Genomic DNA, 19,552 nt, shown 5'->3' with positions numbered 1-19,552 from the left:
AAAGTAGGTAGAGATGACGATGAGAGACGCCCCGCATTTGATGCCGCGATGAAATCACAAATCGCTTTTGTGAGAAGCGTTTGCTGTTCTATGAGACCTTTCAATAGTTGCTCTAAAGTAGCCATGGAAACATGTGGGTCAACGATGGAAAAGAAAAATCAATACCTCGTTGCCGATTGTAATAACTTCAAGTTGAACAAATATATTTCAAGTAAGACGCAATACATGAGTCACAGATCAAGTAAACAGAGTAAGATGTGTGTACACGTTGACAGTCAAATCATAACTCAGTCCAAATCTAGCGGCCGCTGGTTAGCTGGCCGCTTAGATAGCGCTGCTGCTGCATGGCTGGCAGACAGCACCGCATGTAGAGGACGCGCGTAACTGCGCAACGGCACTTTGAAAGATTGGCGAGTCACAACATAGACTACTGTGGAGATAATAATAATAATAATATTTATTATTATTATTATTATTATTATTATTAATATCATCTGCAAAAAGTGCAAATTTTTATCTTCTGAAACTGCCAGTGGGAGATCAGTTATTTATATAAAAACAACAAAGGATCCAAAATCAACCCTGTGGTACACCATGTCTGATTGCTTCAAATACTGAGTGTTTAGTGTTATGCAATTGGCACTGAATTGATACGCATTGCTCTCTGTCGTCCAGATAAGATAAAAGCCATGAACCTTCTGTATCTACTGGTCGATAATTTGCCATGAACCTTCTGTATCTACTGGTTGATAATTTGACTTTTGCATTAGGATGATGCTGAAGTAGATAAACCATTCCTTTTGTGAAATTATTTGTTAAATGATTATGTTGAATGCATACTGCAATTATGAACTCTGATGAAAATATTTGAAATAGCTTGAAATCTTAAAATTTCTCTTTACAAGGGCATTTTATTAGTGCTGTATGAAGGGAATATCAGAAATACATGTTTGAAAGCAGTAACCCTCAAAAACATCTTTAATTAAAATGTACTGAACATATACCACCGAGTGCAAGAAAATATACTGATAACTCGAATTAATAATTATACATTTGAAAATAAGTTGAGAACATTTCAGCACCCATGTTTACAGAGAATGCAAAGTAACAGAATCATAAAAAGATCTTACTGATTCTTTTCTGTCTCTTCAGATTATGTACCAATGTAAAATTTTTAGAATTTTTTTTATAATTTTTATTCTATGTACTGTAAATATGTGCCACTCAAATAACTGATTCCTGTAGAATCAAAATTTTTGAAAACGAATTGTGCATCTCTCCAGTTCAAAAAATTATTTTTGTTGTCCTTTGATTTCAGATGGAGATGGGAAAAGAATACTAGTATCAGTTCTGCTTGGAAGCCATGGGAACTATCAGAAATACATGGAAGAGGGAAACAATGCATCTCAGTGTGTCATTGCTGCAGTTTCTGTTAGTACCAAAACAAAATGGGACATGCTGGACTGTATGGTTCGAAGAGTATTCAAAGTAAGGTTCTTTCCATTTTCCATTACATTAGCATAATGATACCATAATATTTCTTTCTAGCAATACATTGGAAGTTTAAGAATTTAGATTCTTCTTTGTTTCTGAAAAATTAAGTCCTGTTGTGGGCAAGTTTAGAATTGTGTAAGGAGCAGTTAAGTACGTATTTAATCCTGTATATGCTGTGTTTACCCAAATTTGTCATTCGAAAAATAATGGGTCATCTTAACATTCATAAATTAAAGTATTACAGCTGAGCTCATGGTTTTTATGTTGTCTAATAAATGGATATAGGGGTCATCTTAAATTTACAGATGAAACTTTTGTGATTGAGATCATGTGAAGATTTATTTTGAAGAATTTGGAATGGTTTTGTAGTTTCTGACACAGCATTTGTACTCCTGCCACTAGTGTTATCACAGGCAATGGATAATTTGGCTGCAGCTTGTTTTAATGGTCTATTACTTTTCACAAGGTACCCCTCCACCCCCCACCCCCTCCGTTGCTTTGTGTGAGACAAGCGAGTATTGGAGACCAATATTGTTTGTCTGATGTGTAACATTAGCCACAGTTTGCACCTGCTGTACAGGTCAAAGATGTTGAAAGGATGAGCTCCTTGATGCTGTGTCAAAGAGGTTAGAATCTGTTCTAACCTCCTTTTGCTAAGTAGATGTTGTTTATTTCTTAACAATGAATTATGGTTAATTAAAGTAATAATACTTGTTAATTAACTCTGTTGAACAAAATGTAACATCAGTTTTACCAAAATATATTATAAATTAGCAAAAGAAAAACTTGTTTACTTTCATAGTAGTGATGAAAATCAGGTTACAGCTAAATCTTTTTCATAGTTAGCTGCCTTTTCATTTGTACTTGGAATTGAATTGACTTCAACATTGGATGAATACTCAACAACAGTATACATTTCTGCAGTAATAGTCGAGATAGGAGCAAGTGACATTCTGAGATGTTTCATGCAACAATGTTATTAGCGGTCGCTGAAAGGTATGATAGGAATGAAAGAGGGTGTGGCAGATGCTGGTTCTATGCAACCAATGAAACAGCAGTGGGCAGATGAAGTACTTGGAAGCGAGAGACGAAGGAAAATATTGTCACATTCTCACTTCAGTATTGATGCAAAATCTGCTATGTATTTGGGGGGGGGGGGGGGGACAGCTGTGTTCTCAGTTTCCACCATAACCACAACCTTGCATACCACAACATATTTGGAAGAAAGAGTGAAATATTTGTGAAAACCATACATTGCGACATTTTTGAAAGAAACAGTCAAATATTTGTGACAACTTAGACTATAAATTTCAGCTGTCCTATGAGGCCGTACCCTTACCATAACCTCAGAAATCATGTCAAAGAAACTGCTCTGAACTGCCAAAGACACTGGTATAGGCATGCATATTCAAATACAGACATATGTGAACAGGCAGAACACAGTGCTGTGGTCGGCAATGCCTATAGGGTACAGGGAGTGATGTTTGCCACCAATTTACAAAACAATATTTTAAATTGTTTTCATTCGTGAAAACATAATGAAATATTTTTTAATATGATAAGTTTATTTCTATATATGAAATAAAAACTCCATTAACTATTGAAAGTGACTTGTTAAATGATAGGAAATTTTTTCCATACAATGTAGCCAACTGGCGAACTTTCCTCCCAGGGAGGGAATTACACCTGAAATCAAATTTTGTTTACTTTAAATACTGCTGTTTATAACACACACTTGAAAATTCTACAGGACATACAAATATAATTTTAGATAATTTTTGTGACATTTCTGTGCACTTTAATCTGTATCAGAGTCCAAGTCATTACAAACAGTACACAAGCCACACTTCTTCACAGACTGATTGTCACAGTCTTCGTGAAACCAGTTCTGACAACTTGCACACTGGTACCACTCCACTTGCCTTGCTCTTGGATCGTAGTAATCTTCTCCACAGTCTTTGCAAGTAGAAGATGTGGCACATTTATGTTTCTTTGGATTCAGTGTTACTCCACTGCACTCAGGCTGCAGCTCTTTGTTTGTACTGTGTCTACTTTTTCTTCGAACAGGTTCTGACGTCCTTACTTGTTCATTCCTACTGCTATCTGTGTTCATCATGGAATTATTTCCATCTTCGTTGGAAGAGAAGAGCTTCCGAGTGATCAAAACTGCCGACGAATTCATCGAATTTGTTATCCTTTTCCTCTGGATATCAGGTGTTGACATCAGGTCATGAAAAGAAACATTGTGAATGTCATTGCTCTCCAGGTCATTTTGAGATGCGCTTCCAGAACCCTGTTCGAGAGGAACAGTGCTTGGTGCAAAAGCTTCCTTTAGTATGGCTTCCAGATTAAAAGGGTGAATCCTGGTTGCCTTAAAACCAGAAATAGCATTGCTTGGGACTGCTTCTTCAACCAAGCCTCTGTAAATGTTGTAGGAAAACAGATTTTTGACACAGGGCGTCCAGGGTATTTCCGTCTTAAAGTTCTCTACAGCTTTGTTCCAATAAACTTTGAGTGCTTGGAATAAACTTTTATCCAGGAGTTGCAGCTCATGAGAGCAATGAGCAGGCAGACAGAGAATTTCAACATTGGATCTTTCCTTTATATTCAAGACTGCTTCGTCCAAAAGGCTTTTGTGTCCATCCACAATGAGCAGTGCTTTTTCTGGCAGTCTGTGGTGCTTAAAATGTTCCACGAATCTGCAGAATGAATCGACAGTGATGAACCCTTTAGGTGTCATTTCAAATATGGAGCCTGGTGGCAACCCATCACCCCAAATATCCTTCCTGTTCTTTCCCTTGTATAGAATCATGGGGGAGATGAAATTTGTTCCAGTGGCATTGACACAAGCCAAGACTGTCACAGTTTTGCCATTTTCCCCGTGTGTTGCCATGTGAACACGCTTTGAACCTTTCAAAGCTAAAATTTTCTCCTGTGGATTAAGAGTGAGTTGCAATCCTGTTTCATCCACATTGTAGATCAGCTGTGGGGTAGATGAAAGATTCATGGCATCATAAACTTTTCCCAGAAGATTATAAAACTGGGATACTCTTTCAGCGTTAAAAGGCACCAATCTTCCGTAACTCAAACTTTCTCTTTTTCTGAAAACTATTTCAGGTTTGCATGCATGAAATCCTTGAAACCAAAATTTCTCTGCACGGTCATTTCTAAACATGTTTGGGATATTTCTCTTTGCACAATATTCAAATACCATCATCTGTAGTTTTTCTTTTGTAATCCCAAATCCCACAGACTGGAGTCTGATGATGTGGGTAACAAGTTCAAAGAGTTGGTGACCTGCCGAACATCTTTCTTGATGATCTGCTACCAGCACGTTCTACGTGGCCTTCAAGAGTTTTCCTCGGAATCCCATACAATTTAGCGGCAGCATACACAGATTGTCCAGTGCGAACAGCTGTAACAGCACTTTTTAAATCCTCTTCTTTCCATTTACCGTACAGACCCTTCGATTGTCTAACCATATTGCCTGGAAAGTCGATAGAGAACGCCAGTTTAGCTAGTTTTAAACGGGGTAACAGAATATGAAATGTGCATCAGCTTCTAATTTCCCTCAAAATTATTGTCAACATTAAAATTGATGAATATTAATAAACATTAGTTAAGTGGTCAATTAAAGGAAAAATTCTCAAAATATTACGTAAGGTAGCTCTTCTACAATGATCTCTTTTATTGTTCACGAGTCTAGTCTAATAAATGTCGATGTAGGGCGTCAGTCAAGAACAGGAGGGAAATTCGCCATACTAATGGCGAAATTCCCTCCAGAAGCACACTTTATTATACAATAATATATCACAGCATTGTTGAGTAATTTACAATTAATTCTTTTTTGTTTCAATCGCAGCACATATTTATACACTTTAGCAGTCAAAATAATAATTTATTTATACTTACAGTAGCAAAAACGGATCTCAAATGTTGGAGATGGTAAAAATGTCCCCCGTCTCAGTGTCAGTCTTCTCACGAAATGTGTTCCACTACTGATTGTGAGGATAATATGTAATTTTCTGTGGTACCACCAGATGGCAACATAGATTGGGCATGCTTTGAATCAGTTTTTCTCATGATCGCCAACGGATGGCAGTGAGTGCTGACAGATCTGTTGCAATAGAAAGGCATACGGGAAACATCCCTCCCTCTACCCTGTAAGACAACAAGTGTCTGGTGCAATTATTAGATCAGTTATTGCTGCTACAGTGGCAAGTTATCAAGATTGAAGGGAGTTAGAACATGATTTATAGTTGGCGCACGAGTGATGGGACACAGCATCTCCGGGGTTGCGATGAAGTGGGGATTTTCCGATACAGCCATTTCATGAGTGTACTGTGAATATCAGGAATCCAGTAAAACATAAAATCTCTGTCATGACTGTGGCCGGAAAAAGATCCTGGAAGAACGGGACCAGTGACGACTGAAGAGAATCATTCAGTATGACAGAAGTTCAACTCTTGCAAATTGCTGCAGATTTCAGTTCTGGGCCATCAACAAGTGTCAGCGTGTGAACCATCCAACAAAATATCATTGATATGGGCTTTTGGAGCCGAAGGTGCACTCATGTACCCTTGATGACTACATGACACAAAACCTTATGCCCCGCCTGGGCCTGTCAACGCTGACATTCGACTGTTGATGACTGGAAACATGTTGCCTGGTCGGACGAGTCTTGTTTCAAATTGTATCAAGTGGATCTACGTGTACGGGTATGGAGACAACCTCGGAATCCTGCATGTCAGCAGGGGACTGTTAGAGGTGGTGGAGGCTCTGTAATGGTATGGGGTGTGTACAGTTGAAGTGATATGGGACCCCTGATATGTCTAGAAATGACTCTTGACAGGTGAGACGTTCATAAGCATCATGTGTGATCACCTGCATCCATTCATGTCCATTATGCATTCCGACGCACTTGGGCAATTCCAGTGTGGCAGTGGGACACCCCACATGTCCAAAATTGCTACGGAATGGCTCCAGGAACACTTCTCTGAGTTTAAACACTTCTGCTGGCCGCCAAACTCACCAAACATTAACATTATTGAACATATCTGGGATGCCGCAACTTGCTGTTCAGAAGAGATCTCCACCTCGTTGTACTGGCTGTAAACTCTTACAGGTTTATGGACAGCATTGCAGGATTCATGGTGTTAGTTCCCTCCAGCACTACTTCAGACATTAGTCGAGTCCATGCCACGTCATGTTGTGGCACTTCTGCATGCTCATGGGGGCCCTACACGATATTATGCAGGTGTACCAGTCTCTGTGGCTCTACAGTGTATGATCCCAGATAATGATACTAGTGATGGTGGTGTTGGTGGGATGGAGATTAGCTGTAGTAATACCATAGGTGACTGGCTTAGATAGTAAGCAAAGAAGAAAGTGAAGATAAAAATTAATGCAAACCATTTCTTTTGGTTTATTTTATTTTTACATGTATCCTCAAAGTGTAGACAATCAATAAATGACATCGGTTTAGAGTAGATATAATGTTAACTTTTTAGGATGTTACTTTATATCTATGAAACAGTTTGTAATTTTGGTTGGTCAGAATAAATTAAAAATAAAATTTCCTCAAAGAGGCTTTGTAAAAAAAAAAAAAAGGGGGGGGGGGGGGTTGTTGTGGTTTTATAGTCAGGGTTGTCTTACATCTGGGTAAAAATGGTGTTAAATATCACTGGAGTTGTTCAGAAACTAAGCAGTCCAGTGTAACTGAATTCTGAAATAGTAGATTAGTACGCAAAAAGAAGCAAAATGCACACAGAAGGGAGTAGGTTAGCACTTTGAGAAATTTTGGTCAAAATGAAAATTCTACATAGATACATTCTAAATATTTATGTAGTGAAATGCCACTGTGACAAATCTTTCTTTTTATTCGATGCCATGGACAATTGTTTTTCCTGTCTCTCAGAAATTTTATAAGTTCTGTTCTGCTTTAGTATGCTTGATGCATTTGAATAAAATATAAAGAATCTTTGTTGCCATCCTTCTGTTAAAGACAGAAAAATATAACTGTTAGGAAAAGGGAGAATCAGGGTGTATACGCCCCGGGACAACTGGGAAATCCTTGAAAAACCCAGGAATTTTGTAAAATTCCGGGAATTTTTCAGTGTTTTAGTTTTCAGTTAAATTTTTGGAATTTTGATTGCTAAGAACTGATAGTCTAACAAAGAATATTACTGTATCCCGCTACTGCAGAATTATACTGCAGGAATAAAACGTAAACAAGAGAAAAAAAATAAAGTGATTCTTTGTTGCCAAAGAAATGAGTCATTTTCAACAAAACACTCGACACATGCAAGTGTCTGCCAACAGCAGAATGTGTTAAAGGCATTATGATGAAAGGCTTTGCAATACTTCATAACAACAAACTGCTTGTGATGAGCGTGACATCACAACTGTTTAAATTAACTTCGTTAGAATAGTTGTCATCGGGCTCATGCGCCTGCCTGGTGGAATCATGTATGAGCAGTACATTCTCCCGCTTCTGGCTACTTGAAGTGTGGCTGTTGGCTGTATCGGCTACAGCAATTAGTCAAGTGCTACTGGGAAAAACTTTTCTGGCATGTACTGTTTACATTTAGTGATTTTGTTGTTAGCTCTCACATCAAATGAAAACAAAACGGATTTCTGTGGTCGGGAGCCAGTAATTGAATTAAAATAAATTCACATAATTATGGAAGGCTAAAATAATTATTAGTTTCAGTTTTTTCGTTTTATTTTATGTCCAAGTTTTTGATATCGAAGCTTTAATTGCCTTGCAGAACGATGAAGTTATTTTCATCGGTTTGCTAAAGAAATTTGACTGTTATTAATCTTTTCTGCTAAGGCAGTCAATTGAAGCAAAGTATGTAAATTTCCTTTTACGCATGTCGCTTTCAATGTAAATTTCCTTTTACGTGAGGTGAATTACGTTGTGTATGAGAATGTGTGATAAATTTTTGAAATCACAGTGTGTTTGAGCCTCATTTAAAACTCAACACTTTGAGGACCAGCCACTTGAAGAATTTCGAGCCCAGAAGAGCAGACATTTATGTCATTATTTAAAATTTTACTGGCACATTTGTGTGATGTATCTTAAAGTGTAACACACATAAAAAAGACCGATTTATACATGAAATCTTAGCTTTTCTGGTGGCTTATTGATCTTTGAGACCAGTATTATATGTAAAGTGTAGCTTTTCTTGTAGAGACACTTGTATATTAATTTAAACCATTAACTTTTCCTACTTGTGTGTTCGCAATACTTAACAGTGAGGTTGTTGTTGATTGATTACATCACATTTTCTATGCTCTGAATATCTGCTTTCATTGGCTGGTGAGTTCACATGACGTGCACTATGATTGACCTACAAAAGCACATCGCAATCTCCATTTCAACGCTTTGGAAACTAACGTGCTGAGTTCGGTGAAATTCAAATTTATTCTTTTTTAATATGAAAATACGCAGCATACTTGTTGCTACACATCAAATATCTTTATTTTTTTTTTTCTCTCATGTTCGTTTACTAATGTGCCAGGAAGTTCAAGCTGGTGCATAAAACTTTAACCCTTCAAAGGATTGATAAGTTTTACAATTCCGAGGGAAAGTATACTGTCACTTAACATGGAAAAAGTGTATTTTCATCTGGGAGAAAGCGTAATTGTAACAGGAAAATCTGGGAATTGTTTTTCCTTGTCTGCGTATATGCCATGAAAATGAATTAATCATCAAAACCAACATATGTGCCATTGATTTTACAACAGATGTGTACCATATTTGCCACACGTTCCGTGTTGCTTTTGAACTGTTAAATATTTGTTTGTGTCTGAAATGAAAGGTAAATAAATAGAGTAGCACCAGATTTGTGATTAAGCACCTGTAATTTGCCACAGCTCACCAAAATTAACAGGGCTTCTTAGGTGAAACAGTCTGGTTATAAAATACTTGAAATTGTGTTTTTTTTTGTTGTTATCGTTGTCGTCTTCAATTGAAAGAGTGGTTGATGCAGCGCTTCGCACTAGTCTAACCTTTGCTAGTATCTTCATGTCTGCATAACTACTGTAAGCTACATCAGTTTGAATCTGCTTTCTATATTTAAGCCTTGGTGTCCATTACTAAATTGACAGTTCTTTGGTACCTCCCTATATGTCCTATCGATAGTTCCCTTCTTTTTGTCTAGTTGTGCCACAAATTTCCTTTCTCCCCAATTCAGTTCCGTACTTCCTCATTAATTTCTTGATCTTTCCGTCTAATCTTCACCATTTTTCTGTAGCACTATGTTTTAGAAGTTTGTATTCTCTTCTTGTCTAAACTGTTTATCATCCACGAGTCACTATCATCCAACTATGCGCTTAAGACAAATTCTATTTGATTTTAACAAATTGCTCTTCTTCAGAAATGCTTTTCTTTCCACCGTTAGGCTGCAGGCCATCTTTACTTCATTACCATCATTTTTATGTCCAATTAGCAAAAGTCATCTACTACTTCCAATGCATCACTTTGTAATCCAATTACCTCAGCATTGCCTGATTTAATTAAGCTCAAGAAATGAATTAAAATTTGTGCCACCGCCAAGACTTGAACCCGATCTCTTGCGTACTGGGCAGATGTGTTAGCCATTACACCACTGTAGCAGTGTAGGTAACACAGCTTCCCTAGTCCAATGCCCTCCCTAACACAAACCTCAATTTACGCTTTCAGCCTGTTTTCCCCTTCTTAAATTGTTGTTGCCAACGCTCTCCAGTGTTAGGGAGGGCAGGATAGTCCATGCAGCTGCATTACCTGACTGGTACAGAAGTGTAATGGCTTACACGTCTGCCCAGTAAACAGGAGACCCGGGTTCAAGTCCCAGCTGTGGCACAAATTTTAATTCATTTCTTCAGCTTCTATCATTATCATAGATAAAGTTGAGACTCATCTGTCTCAAGGAAAACTTAGTTGTATCAGATCTCTCCCATTCTGTCCAACTGCGTTTCCAAGTCCTTTACCATCTCTGACTGAATTAAAATGTCATTAGTGAACTGCAGAATTTGTATTTCTTCTCCCTGTACTATAATTCCTTTCTAAATTTCCCTTGGTTTCCTTCCCAGCTTGCTCAGTGTACAGAGTGATTAACAACAGGCTAGGCTATGACCGTGTCTCACTACCTTCTCAACTACTGCCTCCCTTCCATGTCCTTTGACACTCATAGCTGCAGTATGGTTTCTATTTAAGTTGTGAGTAACTTTTTGCTCCTTGTATTTTATCCCAGGAATCTTAGAATTTTGGAGTGTAGTGCAGTCAATATTGTCAAAAGCCCCTTCTAAATCTACAAATGCTATAAAAATGGGTTTGAATTTCTTCAACCGATCTACTAAGATAAGTTGTAGGATCATTATCACATCATGTGTTTCTACATTTCTAGCGAAACCAAACTGGTCTTCCTCGAGAATCCAAAGTGATCTTCCTCGAGGGTGGCCTCTACCAGTTTTTCTATTCTTCCATAAATAATTCATTAATCTGACAGTTCAGTAATATTAACACCTGTCAACATGTGCATTTTTTTGGAGCTGGAATTGTTACATTCTTCTTGAAGCCTGATGATATTTCCCCTGTCTCATATGTTGTGCATACCAGTTGGAATAATTTTGTCCTGGTTGGCTCTCACAAGGGTCTCAGTAATTCAGAGTGAATGTCATCTTTTCCATGGGTCTTGTTTCCATGTACACCTTTCAATTCCCTGTCAAACTCTTCTTGTAGTATCTTATCTCCTGTCTGATCTTCACCTTCTTGATCTTCTCTTTCTATAAGATTATCCTCAAGTTTGCTTCTCACAATCTATGTAATTTTTTCACATTTCAGGATTCCCTTCTTTGCTTAGTACTGGCTTGCCCTCTGAGCTCTGGATGTTGTTCATAAAGCCGCTTCTCTTTTCTCCAAAGGTATCTTATTTTTCCTATAGGTGGTATCTATCTTTCCCCTAGTCATGCTTGTTTTTACAGACCCAACCATTGGTTCTTTCAATTGATTCAGCTCTCATCTGTTTGTTTTCCTGCTTTTCTGCAATTTCTTCAGTTTTAATCTGTAGGTTGTAGCCAGTAAATTATGGTCAGAGTCAACATCTAACCCTGGAAATTTTTTGCAGTCTGAAATTTGTCTTACTTTAATATAATCTAACTGAAACATTAAGTTGTCTGCAGGTCTCTTTCATGTGTACAGTGTACTTTCATTATCCTTAAACCACATGATTAAATTGTTCCCAGGTGGCTTCTTCTTTCATTCCTTTCCCCCAGTTCATGTTCTCCCACTATTTTTTTTCTCTTCCTTTTCCTACAGTCAAATTCCAGTCTCCCATCAGAATTAAATCTATGTCTTCCTGAACTATCAGAATAATTTCATTTCTATCATCAAACATTGTTTCATTCTCTTCATCTGCGGCACTTGTAGGTGGTGTTGACCTTGTACTAATGTGGCAGATGTTACAATTAAAATCTGTAGTGGGGGCTATTCCTGTTTATACCAAATGACATACAATACATGATATGCAAAAAGCTCATGAATGATCCATTTCAGTTAACAAAATATCTATTCTCAGTTTCTGTACAACTCTTAATGAGTCATCAGTATTATAGTTTTCTGTTTTACATGCTTCTGAAGGAAAGTAGAAATAGAACCACATGTGCACTCAGAATACCAATTTTATTCTTGATATAAAACTTCTACTGGAATCACATAATTTTACTGCAGTAAACTGATAGTGACACTTGATAATTTTTTTTAAATTTTATTTTAAAACTGTCATGCTGCATCATGCCAGAGGGGCATCTTTTACATGCCTGCTTTTTCAAGTTTCAAACATATAATTATGTTAATTGTAACCTCTAGCTCCTACACAATTGCAACATCATAATGGTTTGATATTTTGCTTGTATATTATGAGATGAGTTGGATCAAAATTTCGATTCAATAATACTGTTTAAGGTTTTCTGCTATTTGCATAGATTAATACAAGTTAAAACCAAAGTGATCTCTCCAGTAGGGTTGATTAATTGTTTGGCTGGTACTCAGATTAACTTCCACTGTAACTGCCTTATCATTGATATAACAGTAGTTAAACAAATAAGTAGTGTTCATCTCTGGTGCTTAACTTTCAACAAAAAGTTCCTTGTCCGTGTAAGTGCTCTTAAAGAAACATGGGAAAGCTGTAACTGTGCAGTACCTCCACCATCCACAAATATCTCAAGGAAAATAGATAAATAAATGTGTTGTAAATCTACTGAGAGAGCTTTCTGGAATTATTGTGGGCTCTTCTTCTCCACTGCATTCGAGACTTAGTTAATCGTCAATACTTTAAGTCTCTCAGCATCATGCTTTTAACTTTTTGCTCAAACCAGGTGATTTGTTAATTTTTATCTGACCACACCACTTTTTTCTTCAATCTCCCTCCCCACATGACCCACTTACTTTCAGATCAGGGTTCATAGTAATAGTGATTGACACAGACCTGTCTCTATATTTGTTAGCTTTTCCAGATGTATGTGATGTCATACATATGCTGGATTACTCTTGCCTTCTATCACAAACTGTTGAATTTATCTCCTCATACATTTTTGTTGATTCCTCATTGTGTTTGTCAATTCCACCGGTGGACAAGATGTGTCATGCTAGATACTACTAACTTTTTAAGCATTGTACAGGGTGAAGCAGCTAAGTCATAACACCCCTTGTATCTCCCCAAAAGTAATAGATACAAAGATGCAGTTTGGACAGTGCATTGCAGGGACAGGGCTACTTGAATACATCACATTTCATGTTTGTGCTATTTTTTATTACAGAGATATGAGGTCATCTTTTTTTTTATATGGAACCCTATGTTAAATTTTAGCATAACATGATAGGCTTAAAAAGACGGTTTCAAATATGTGTATATCATAATATTTAGGCGAATAGTTTTTGAGACACAGATATGTTCCTGTATTGTATTCATTCTTCGAAGCGGCGTTGTCCAATGTGACCTTTCCTGTTGACCACTGAGGAACTTTCAGGGAAGGTGTTTTCTTCCTGCATCTCGATAATGCCGCAAGATGATGCATGAGGTAGCTGGAGAGAAGGATATAAATGTGCTGCTGGGCTAATGAGACATCGCATTTCTGTCACAGTTTCATGGAGCAGATATGTACACCGACGAAGAAAACTTAGGTATGCTTCTAGTGTATGGTGAAAGCAGAAGAAATGCTTTTAGAGCAATAAAGCAATATGGAGAGCTGTATCCTGATCATGAGCGTCCTACGCGTCAGCTTCTTACACATATTTGCAAGAAACTACCTGAATCGGTATCATGGAACGCCATGCAGAGGACAAAACAGAAATCTGCAATTGGCGAGGTACATGAAGAGGGCGTTCTAGCACTGGCACATAACGACCCTACTGTTTTGTCGCGATGTATCGCCTCGGAATTAGGTATAAGTCAGAGAAGTGTTCTACGCACATTGCACTGGCATAGATTTCACCCATTTCACCTCTCATTACATCAAGCACTCTCCGGTGGGGATTTCGAGCGGCGCCAGGAATTTTGCCGGTTTGCTCTGCAGCGCTTACAAGATAATCCAACCTGTTTTCAACCGGTGCTTTTTACTGATGAAGTGACATTCACCAACCACGGTAATGTGAATTTGCATGATACGCAATATTGATCAATAGAAAACCCTCATTGGCTTAGACAGGTACAGCATCAGCAACTGTGGAGTGTTAACGTGTGGTACGGCATCATCGGAAATATCATTGTGGGGCCGTACATCATTCTGGGTATACTAAATGGCAATAACTATGCAGAGTTCCTGTGAAACATTCTGCACATTTTGCTGGAAGAGGTACCAGTAACTACGCGTCAGTGCATGTGGTTCCAACGTGATGGCTGTCCTGCTCACTCTTCCCATGTGGCTAAAGAGCTCCCAGATTGTTGGGTAGGATAATGTGCTGAAGAGAAGTGGCCAGCCCGGTCTCCTGATTTTAGTCTCCAGTGAAACTGTCAGAAAAAAAGCCTGTACCTTGCAAAAGGTGGGGTAGAAGATTTTATTTTTTTTAACTCGTTCATATTGTTGGAAAGGTTAGAAAACCAAGTTTTTCCAACAAAATTTCTCTTGGGAAAACTTTCTGCAGTCAAAAAACTTTGAAAATTTCGGACTTTTTTCAGTTTTTTCAAAATATCTCAGTTTCATTTGCTCCTATCGCTTTGACGTCTATTTTCTTTTTTAAAGAGCACAAAATTGTCTACAAATTTGGTTCTTACCATTTTTTTCTACTCCCAGTATCATATTTCAGAAAGGCTTGTAACTCTTCTTCACTTTGTTTCATTAAACAAATCCTTTGGAAAAGAGTTAAAGGATCAACAGGAGTAATTTTAGTGCTCCCAGCTTTTACAGAATTGAACGCAGAAAGGAGAGTCACAACTTTACCTTTTCTACGGATCTTTACATTGTGGAAATTGTCACCATCTATTTTTTGCTCGAAATTTGAAAAATTGGTATTTTTTGACACGCTGTAACGCCTTGGATATTGGGAGTAGAAAAAATGGCAAGAATCAAATTTGTAGAGAATTTTGTGCTCTTTAAAAAAGAAAATAGACGTTAAAACGATAGGAGCAAATGACACTGAGATATTTTGAAAAAACTGAAAAAAGTCCGAAATTTTCAAAGTTTTTTGACTGCAGAAAGTTTTCCCAAGCGAAATTTTGTTGGCAAAACTCGGTTTTCTAATCTTTTCAACCATATGAACGAGTTGAAAAACTAAGCTCTTCTACCCCACCTTTTGCAAGGTATATCTACTATTTGACTGGACTAATTTGACCCCTCTTGATTTTTTTCTGTGGGGAGCAATCAAACATAAAGTGTATGCCCAAATACCAACTACACCAGACGATATGAAGCAACGTATCATCGAAGCATGCGCTGATGTCTCACATGACACCCTCGCAGCCGTTCATAAATCATTTGAATGGTGACTAAAAATGTGCATTGGAGCAGAGGGGAATCATTTTGAGCACATGCTTCAGAGAAGTTTTGTATCATGTACAGTATGTATTTTGCATCTTTGTATGTATTTGCTCCATATTGTGATCAATAGTAAATATTTTCAAATAAAAACCAAATACATACAAAATAATAGTTACCAGTAAGGGCCTCCTCATTTACATTTGTATTTCTGTTACTTAAAATGTATTAACATCTTGTAGCATTTTAATACATTATGTGCCGGAGTGGCCGAGCGGTTCTAGGCGCTTCAGTCTGGAACCACGCGACCGCTACGGTTGCAGGTTCGAATCCTGCCTTGGGCATGGATGTGTGTGATGTCCTTAGGTTAGTTAGGTTTAAGTAGTTCTAAGTTCTAGGGGACTGATGACCTCAGATGTTAAGTCCCATAGTGCTTAGAGACATTTGAACCAATACATTATGTTGTCTACTATTTTGGTATAGCAGTTGTCAAATAACTGAATAATATTTGTGTGACATCATCTGTTTATATAAGAATACACAGCCTACAGTTGCAGGTTAACTTTGTCGTTTACCTAGGTTTCAACATTAGTAATAACGTCGTCTTCAGAACCTGCAACAAGTTAATATTATAATGCGCTAGTAAATTATATTAGATATGGTCATCCTACAGGATGCAACATATAGTACTTACATAAATTATTATTTAAATGTTTGCCTAAAACAGGCCATGTCCTAAGTCAATTTCATAAAACTTGATGCATAACCATAAGGTTTTGTCACTTCTATTAAACCAACTGTAGAAATTCACTTTAAGCCCGTTGTATGGGCCTCGTCGTGTGACCAGAGACTGCAGACTGCGAGGACTTCGCGGTCTGCCTCACAGAGGGCCGCGCACATGCGCGAGACGTATAGAGTCAAACTCTTATTACGCATGCGTCAGATAACCTTTTTGCTATGAATTAATTACAGATAGAAGCTATTTACTGAATGATCAACTGTATCTAAAAAATAGGGCATACTTCGAAGGCTTCCAACCTATACTAGGTTTACAATAATTCATAATGCATGTGACCTCATAGTTTCTGTAATAATAGATCCTTTCCTACAGATGTTCATATGAGATTTGTTGGTCAGTTTAGAAAGCTCTGTAGTAGAATGTAAAACGTAGTCATGCTGGATACTGTGATTAACTTACAATAGTAAAATATAAAATTAATTCATAGCAAAAGCGAAGCCCTCGCGGTCTGCAGTCTCTAGTCACACGACGAGGCCCATACAACGGGCTTAAAGTGAATTTCTACAGTTGGTTTAATAGAAGTGACAAAACCTTATGGTTATGCATCAAGTTTTATGAAGTTGACTTAGGACATGGCCTGTTTTAGGCAAACATTTAAATAATAATTTATGTAAGTACTATACGTTGCAGCCTGTAGGGTGACCATATCTAATATAATTTACTAGCGCATTATAATATTAACTTGTTGCAGGTTCTGAAGAAGACGTTATTACTAATGTTGAAACCTAGGTAAACGATAAAGTTAAGCTGCAACTGTAGGCTGTATATTCTTATATAAATAATATCAGTTGCTGTCGCTGCATAAAAATGTTAAAAATTATGACATCACCTGTTAATTTTTACACAAAATATCGCAGTATTGTTGGGTAAATGGGCATGTCTGTGTAAGGAGGGACTCGCGACATTTACCGTGTACTCTACACAACAGAAAAGGTTGCATTGGACAACGCCGCTTCGAAGGACGAACACAGTACGAGAACATATCTGTGTCTCGAAAACTATTCGCCTATATATTATGATATACACATATTTGAAACTGTCTTTTTACACCCATCATGTTATGCTAAAAAACAAAGATGGTTTCATATCTGTGTAATAAAAAATAGCACAAATATGAAATGTGATGTATTCAAGTAGCCTCTGTCCCTGCAATTTGCTGTCCAAACAGCATCTTTGTATCTATTACAGTTGGGGAGATACAAGGGGTGTTATGACTTAGCTACCTCACCCTGTATATACCGGAAAGAATCACTTGACCAACATGGAGTTTTTCATCTTTGTGATGTCAGATTATCACACTCCTGTCTTGTACGATATTCAATTTATTTGCCTATAAATGTTTTTGAGAAATTGCTGTCATTATATAGTGGTCAAAATAAATGTTGCGTATTGCTTCATTGTCGATACTGGGCATGATAGGAAACAAAACTGATTATTTCTGTCACGTACATTCATAAGAAAACAAAAATAAAAAAGATAAACACAAGTGTACCTGATAGACACAAATAAAAAGCCAAAAACAAAATCTTACAAAAAATTCCACTGCAAAGACTACGGTTTCTTCTCACTGTCATTTTATATAACACATTGTTTTTGCACCAGTTGGCCCTCCTCTTTATTGGAGACACTTTTAACCCAAGTCATCCACCCATGTATTGGCACGAGGGGTGTACTGCAGCTATACATGATTCCACCTTAAACGTGACTGAACTGTCTTCATAAGGGTGGCAGTCTGTGATACAGTTAGGGCATAAAAGCTGTCCTCGTTGCCTCCACACACAAATATCATCAGAATTGTAAGGCTGAAGGCTGATTCAGGTCTCATAGGGAAAGAGCATTGTGTCCGGCTCCTGCCTAGTCCACGAGTAGTTTTGTGCCCATGCAACACAAGCCCCTCTCTGAACTTCATTGCCTCGTGATGGCTGGGTGTTGTGTGCTGTCCTTAGGTTAGTTAGGTTTAAGTAGTTCTAAGTTCTAGGGGACTGATGACCATAGATGTTAAGTCCCATAGTGCTCAGAGCCATTTGAACCATTTGAACTTCATTTAGAGGAGCCGCCATGAGATGTTTTCGGGCAGACAATCTGAAGCTGATCCTGTCATTGGAAACTTGTTTGACTCAAAGTGACTTTCAATGGGATGTCCACGTATCTCATTCCCTGCACCATTAGAATGGCTCTGCAGGACCTCTGTTTATACATAATTGTTGTGCAGACCATCTTGAAGTAACACAACTTTCTTGACACACACCACAAGTACTGCAGTTTTTACAGGTGACATGGTTGCCATAGACTGCACATACTGCCCGCTCATGGTAGAAACGTGGACTGTTTGCAATAGAATTACATTACAAACAAACCATTGTATTGATATCTTAATGCATTTCTGGATCACAACATTAAACATTTAACTTTCAGCAATATGCAACATTTATTTTGACCTTTGTATTACATAGTTGATTGAAACAGTCAGTATTACATCCATAGTTGGTCGCCATTAAATTATAGCTACATGTAATAGCAGCAGGTACAGTTTGTAATTTTGTTGTGTTTGTGTTGACTGCTACACTGACACCACGATTGCAGGATGGGCACTTCTGTGAGTGTGAGATCTTCCAGAATTACAATGAGCATGCGGTGTTAAGACTGCTGATTCAATAAAACATTCTTTATTATTAGACATTTCTTGTACAGCAGGTACACATCTGCGGTCTGGGTGCTAGCTGTGGATAGTGACAGCAACTGAGTCCCCTGAGGCAGCAGAATCTTGAGTCTGTGTAACAGTGGCCGGCAGCAACAGCGGCTCTGCTGATGTGAGAGAGGTATCTACTCCGCAGCAGAGTGCGCTTACGACTGAACTGCCACACACTACCCATGGCCTGAGGTGGCTGGGGGGGGGGGGGGGGGGGCTACATATTCCCAGAGTTGAAACCAAGGCTCTCAAATGCTGGCTGGAGTGTCGGAATGTCTGGCAATGGCAACCAGTGAGGGACCTTGCCGCGGCAGTACCAGTTCAGAACCCAAAACAGTCAGATATAGTCAATGGCTTGTAGACAAATGGCCTCGCCTAGTCGACTGTGCCACTCGATGAAGCTGTAACTGGTCGGCTGCACATCCAACTGACAACTGGTGTGGAGACTGTACCAGACGAATGTACAGCACTGGTGTAATGAAGACATCGGCTAAGTTGGATGGTGGAAGGGGGGTTAGGAATAATTTGAAATAGTATTTCGTAGAGTGCCAATCGTGAAATCATGTGTAAATACATACTTGATACTTGCCTGGACCAAATGTGTTGTGACATGC

General features: G+C 38.1%; 1 protein-coding gene across 3 annotated transcripts in view; it reads left to right on the top strand.

The window, feature by feature from the left end:
* The window catches only part of LOC124721352 (protein sickie), a 242,547-nt gene that overhangs the window by 202,999 nt on the left and 19,996 nt on the right, over positions 1 to 19,552 (top strand). For all 3 annotated transcript variants that reach the window (XM_047246278.1, XM_047246277.1, XM_047246276.1), the window contains one exon: positions 1,319 to 1,488. In XM_047246278.1, coding sequence (XP_047102234.1) covers positions 1,319 to 1,488 — 170 coding nt within the window. The remainder of the gene's footprint in view (positions 1 to 1,318; positions 1,489 to 19,552) is intronic.

This window comes from Schistocerca piceifrons, chromosome X (assembly GCF_021461385.2).
Source record: "Schistocerca piceifrons isolate TAMUIC-IGC-003096 chromosome X, iqSchPice1.1, whole genome shotgun sequence".
Lineage (NCBI taxonomy): Eukaryota > Metazoa > Arthropoda > Insecta > Orthoptera > Acrididae > Schistocerca > Schistocerca piceifrons.
This window is presented reverse-complemented; position numbering and strand designations above follow the sequence as displayed.